Source organism: Sorex araneus, chromosome 3 (assembly GCF_027595985.1).
Source record: "Sorex araneus isolate mSorAra2 chromosome 3, mSorAra2.pri, whole genome shotgun sequence".
Classification (NCBI taxonomy): domain Eukaryota; kingdom Metazoa; phylum Chordata; class Mammalia; order Eulipotyphla; family Soricidae; genus Sorex; species Sorex araneus.
This window is the reverse complement of record NC_073304.1, coordinates 186,192,311-186,195,993: the sequence shown is the minus strand read 5'-3', so window position 1 is coordinate 186,195,993 and position 3,683 is coordinate 186,192,311. Positions and strand designations below refer to the sequence as shown.

Sequence of the window (3,683 nt, the reverse complement as noted above, 5' to 3'; positions counted from 1 at the left end):
CAGCAGCTAGGGCACTTGCCTTGCAAGTGACCAACCCAGGTTCAATCCCCAGCATCCTGTGTGGTCCCTAAAGCACCTCCAGGAGTAATTCCTGAGTACAGAGCCAGGTGTTGCCCCAAAACAAACCACAAAAAAGTAATTCTTTATTGGGAACAGGAGTGGTTAACAAGTGGTGTCCAGAGTGGGGTGAGGGCCCCCTGGGGAGAGCAGGGCAACCTGAGGAATAGGAAGCAGCTCTCCCCGCTCTGCAGGTGGGGTCGCTGGAGGTGAAGTTGTCTGGCAGGAGGGCAGTGCAGTGGGCAACCCCATATAGACCAAGCTGCCAGAGAGGATGAAAGAGCCACATACAAGGAAAGAGGCAGTGAAGCCTCCGGTCTCATCTCGCAGGAAGCCTAAGAGGAAAGGTAAAAGAAATGAGTGGCCTGACATCCCAAATCAACAGCCGGAGGATGGCTGCTAGCAGATCCACTGACTCAGCTCCTTACCTGATAGAGGAGGGCCCAAAAGTCCCCCGAGGCTCATCAGCATCATCACCAGCCCAGTGGCCTGGACAACACCTCCGATGCCCACTAGCCCTGGGAGCACACCAAACACCAACGGGGCATAACTTCCAGCACTCAGTCCATAGGCCCCAGCCGCTGCCAACAGGGGTCCCCCCCAGCTCTCATCACTGTCCACCCCAGGCACCAGTCCCACTGCCAGCAGCCCCAGCCCAGTCAGCGCCCCAAACACCGCCAGTAGTCTCGGGAGGGGCACCCAGCCCTGGTCTGCCAGCCACCCGCAGATCAGCCGGGCACCAGCATCCCCCACTGCAGCCACTGCCACCACCAGTGCGGCCCCGTATCCCCCCAGGCCGAGATCTAAAGCGTGAGGAGCCAAGTGCACATAGGGGACAAAGTACCCGCCCCCCACCAGGGCAGTGCCCAGAGCGAAAACTAAGAAGGCGCGTCGTGTAAAGAGACCCAGGCCCAGGGCAGCCAGGGGCCCGCGGGGTGGGGTGGCAGGGTCGCCAGGAAGCGACAGCGGTCGCAGCAGAGCACCACAGGGGGTGAGGTGGAGGGTGATGGCGCCAAGGAGGAGCAAGGCTCCCCGCCAGCCGAAAGTGTCAAGGAGAAGCTGCAAGGTGGGCGCCAGGAGCAGCGAGGAGGCCCCGTTGCCTGTGAGTGCCAGTCCCACGGCCAAGACTCGACGGCGGGAGAAGTAACGGGAGAGGGTGCCAACTGCTGGGGCAAACACCAGGGCCCAGCCGGAGCCTGTGGATGAAGGGATAGGACTGCGTGAGACCGGCATCCGGAGATGCCTGCCCCGTTCATTACCCTCTAGCCCCCACCCAGCTCCAGTCTCCGCCGACGTCCCTTTAGGGATCGGGCCTCACTCTCCCCTCACCAGCAAGAAGGCCCAGGCCGAGGTAGAGATGCAGCAGACTGCGGGCGAAAGCCGATAAGACCAAGCCGAGCGAGGTGAGTATGCCCCCCACCATTACCACGGGGCGCGCCCCCCAGCGGGTGCTCAGGGCGCTGCCCACCGGACCTGGAAGGGAGCGAAATCAACAGAAAACACGCTCTGGGACCCCCCCCCCCCCCCCAATCGCTCCATCTCTTCATTGGCTGTTAGCCTAGAATGCGTCGCCTGGCTGAATAGCTCCTCCCCTAGACAGCACTACCCGTTCCACCAGTCAGTTGTCTGATCGTCCGGTAGGGCCCCCACCACTGCGCGGTCGAGCCCTTCCACCCCAGTTGTCACCTCCCACCCCGAGAGCCCCCTCACTGGCTGCCTGCTGCACGGCCAGGGCCAGGGCGCTGACCCACGCGGTGTCCTGAGCGCTTCGGTCGAAGTGCTCGGCCAGGTCAGGCAGCACCAGGCCCAGGGAGCGCAGCAGCCCGTAGGAGAGCCCGTTCACCGCGAAGGCTGCGGCCGCCACCACCCAGCCCCAGCCCCCATCTGGGGGGCCGGCCGGCTTGGGGGTCATCGCCGTCTGGGGGAGGGGAACACCTGTGAGGTGAAATCGTCATGTCGGTGCCCCCGATTAGGAACCTGGCATCCCTGAGACCCGATCTTTTTGCCCGGGTGGGCACGTCACCCTGAGACCAAGGGGCAGAGGTCGCGGGGGCGAGAGCGGGCCCTGGGCCTCGGGGAGATCCGGGGCCTCTCCAGGGACCAAGAATCCCCCTCCCCCACTCCCGCCGCCCCCTTACCCGACCTCTGGGGCGGTGGGGGGCAGGGGACGGGCGCGGAGAGGCTCGGCGGGCGGGGGCCCGGGAGGGGAGCGCAGCGAGCTGGAGCCGCACTTGGACCGGTTCGCTCTGTAAACACAGATTGCCACCGGGGGCCTGAGCCACCTGGGTCGCCGGGGCGCGGAGGGCGGGGGCGCGGTGGGACCGGCAGCCAATCCGCGGAGCCGTGGCAGAGGCCAGCCGCGACGTCCCACGGGGATTGAATTTTACACCCCCAGCCCGCTGCAAGGGAGCGGCGAGGGCGCAACGCCCGAGTGCCGCGCCCTGCGCTGCGCCCGCCCTCGCACCTGCAGCCCGAGGCCACAGAGCCGAGGACGCGTCCACTGCGAACTCAAGATCTGCAGGCCAGTGGCTGGCCGGGGCTGGAACCCCAAAGCCCCAGGGGGAGAGTAGTTGGTTCTCACATCACAGACCTCCCCTGCGAGCATGTTCGTGCGCAACAATAATTTGCCCTCAAAATTGGAGAGGGAGGAAGGGCTCTCCCTTAGCAGGAGCTGGGGTGTGCCAGACACTCTGCGTCATCCTCTGTCTTCCCACTTACAGATCAAGTAACTGAAGCATAGGGAGGTTGGTGACTTGCCGATCATCACCCGACTGGGGGAAAAAAAAGAGTGGGAGTATCTTTGAATTTGGATCTTTCCAGCTTGGGGGGGGGGGGGGGGCGATCGAGTATAAAGGACCTAGCATCGAAGAAGCTGCCACAAATCTCCATCCGCCGCAGCTGAAGGAAATGGCCTGCATAATCACAGTGTGATGCCCAACCAGGCCAGAAATAGCAGAACCTTTGCAGCATCAAAATTTACTAGAAAATGAAATTCTGGCATTGATTCCTTGAAAATTTTATAAAGTGTACCCATTTTCCAATTAGGAGTAAGGTAACCGTTTCGTTCAGCCATTTGAATGAAGAGATGTTATTATTGCTTGAGTTAAGCACTATAGAAAATGCTTAATTTACTTTGTGGCGTACATCATATGACAGCCACTTGATGGCAGTGTTTCTTAATCATTGAACAACTGCACATAAAGAAAAACAGCTTCTTGAGCAGTGAAACTAATCCTAAGAAATGGCATGACCTTCAAGGGCTCTTCTCAACTCCTAAGAGAAGAGGAAAAACAATCCACTGTCTTTAAACTGGTGTTTAAGATCCTTCCCAGGCAAAAGATACTTGGGTCACCGTTCTTTCCTCCGCCTCCACCTTCCCATCTGCTCCATGGAAATGCCTAGCTTTTAATGATGCCTGTATTTCGCATATGTCATGCCCTCTGCTTGAAATACTCTGGATAGGATGCAGGTTTTTATTCCTGCCTTGTCCACCCAGGAAAGTGGCCTCACCGGTTTCCCTAGCCTGGGGAGCTGCTGAAAGACACCTGGGAAGTGGAGCCCACAGATCCTTCAACGACCCAGGAGGGCTGGGAGCTCACTGCCTGCAAAGGCTGGGAAGGGCTTAC

General features: G+C 60.3%; 1 protein-coding gene across 5 annotated transcripts; it reads right to left on the bottom strand.

Moving 5' to 3' along the window:
- Positions 1-110: 110 nt before the first annotated feature.
- SLC16A11 (solute carrier family 16 member 11) lies at positions 111-2,598 on the bottom strand. 5 transcript variants are annotated; one of them, XM_055133080.1, is made up of 5 exons: positions 2,201-2,598; positions 1,768-1,992; positions 1,387-1,530; positions 486-1,253; positions 111-392 (listed from the first exon to the last, which is right to left on the bottom strand). In XM_055133080.1, exons 2-5 carry the CDS (start codon positions 1,967-1,969, stop codon positions 163-165), a joined length of 1,344 nt encoding a protein of 447 aa, XP_054989055.1. In that variant the 5' UTR covers positions 1,970-1,992; positions 2,201-2,598; the 3' UTR covers positions 111-162. The 5 variants fall into 5 exon arrangements, with proteins under 5 accessions (XP_054989055.1, XP_054989056.1, XP_054989057.1 ...); XM_055133081.1 differs by having other exon boundaries at positions 2,196-2,527; XM_055133082.1 differs by having other exon boundaries at positions 1,768-1,975; positions 2,201-2,432.
- Between the last annotated feature and the right edge of the window lie 1,085 nt (positions 2,599-3,683).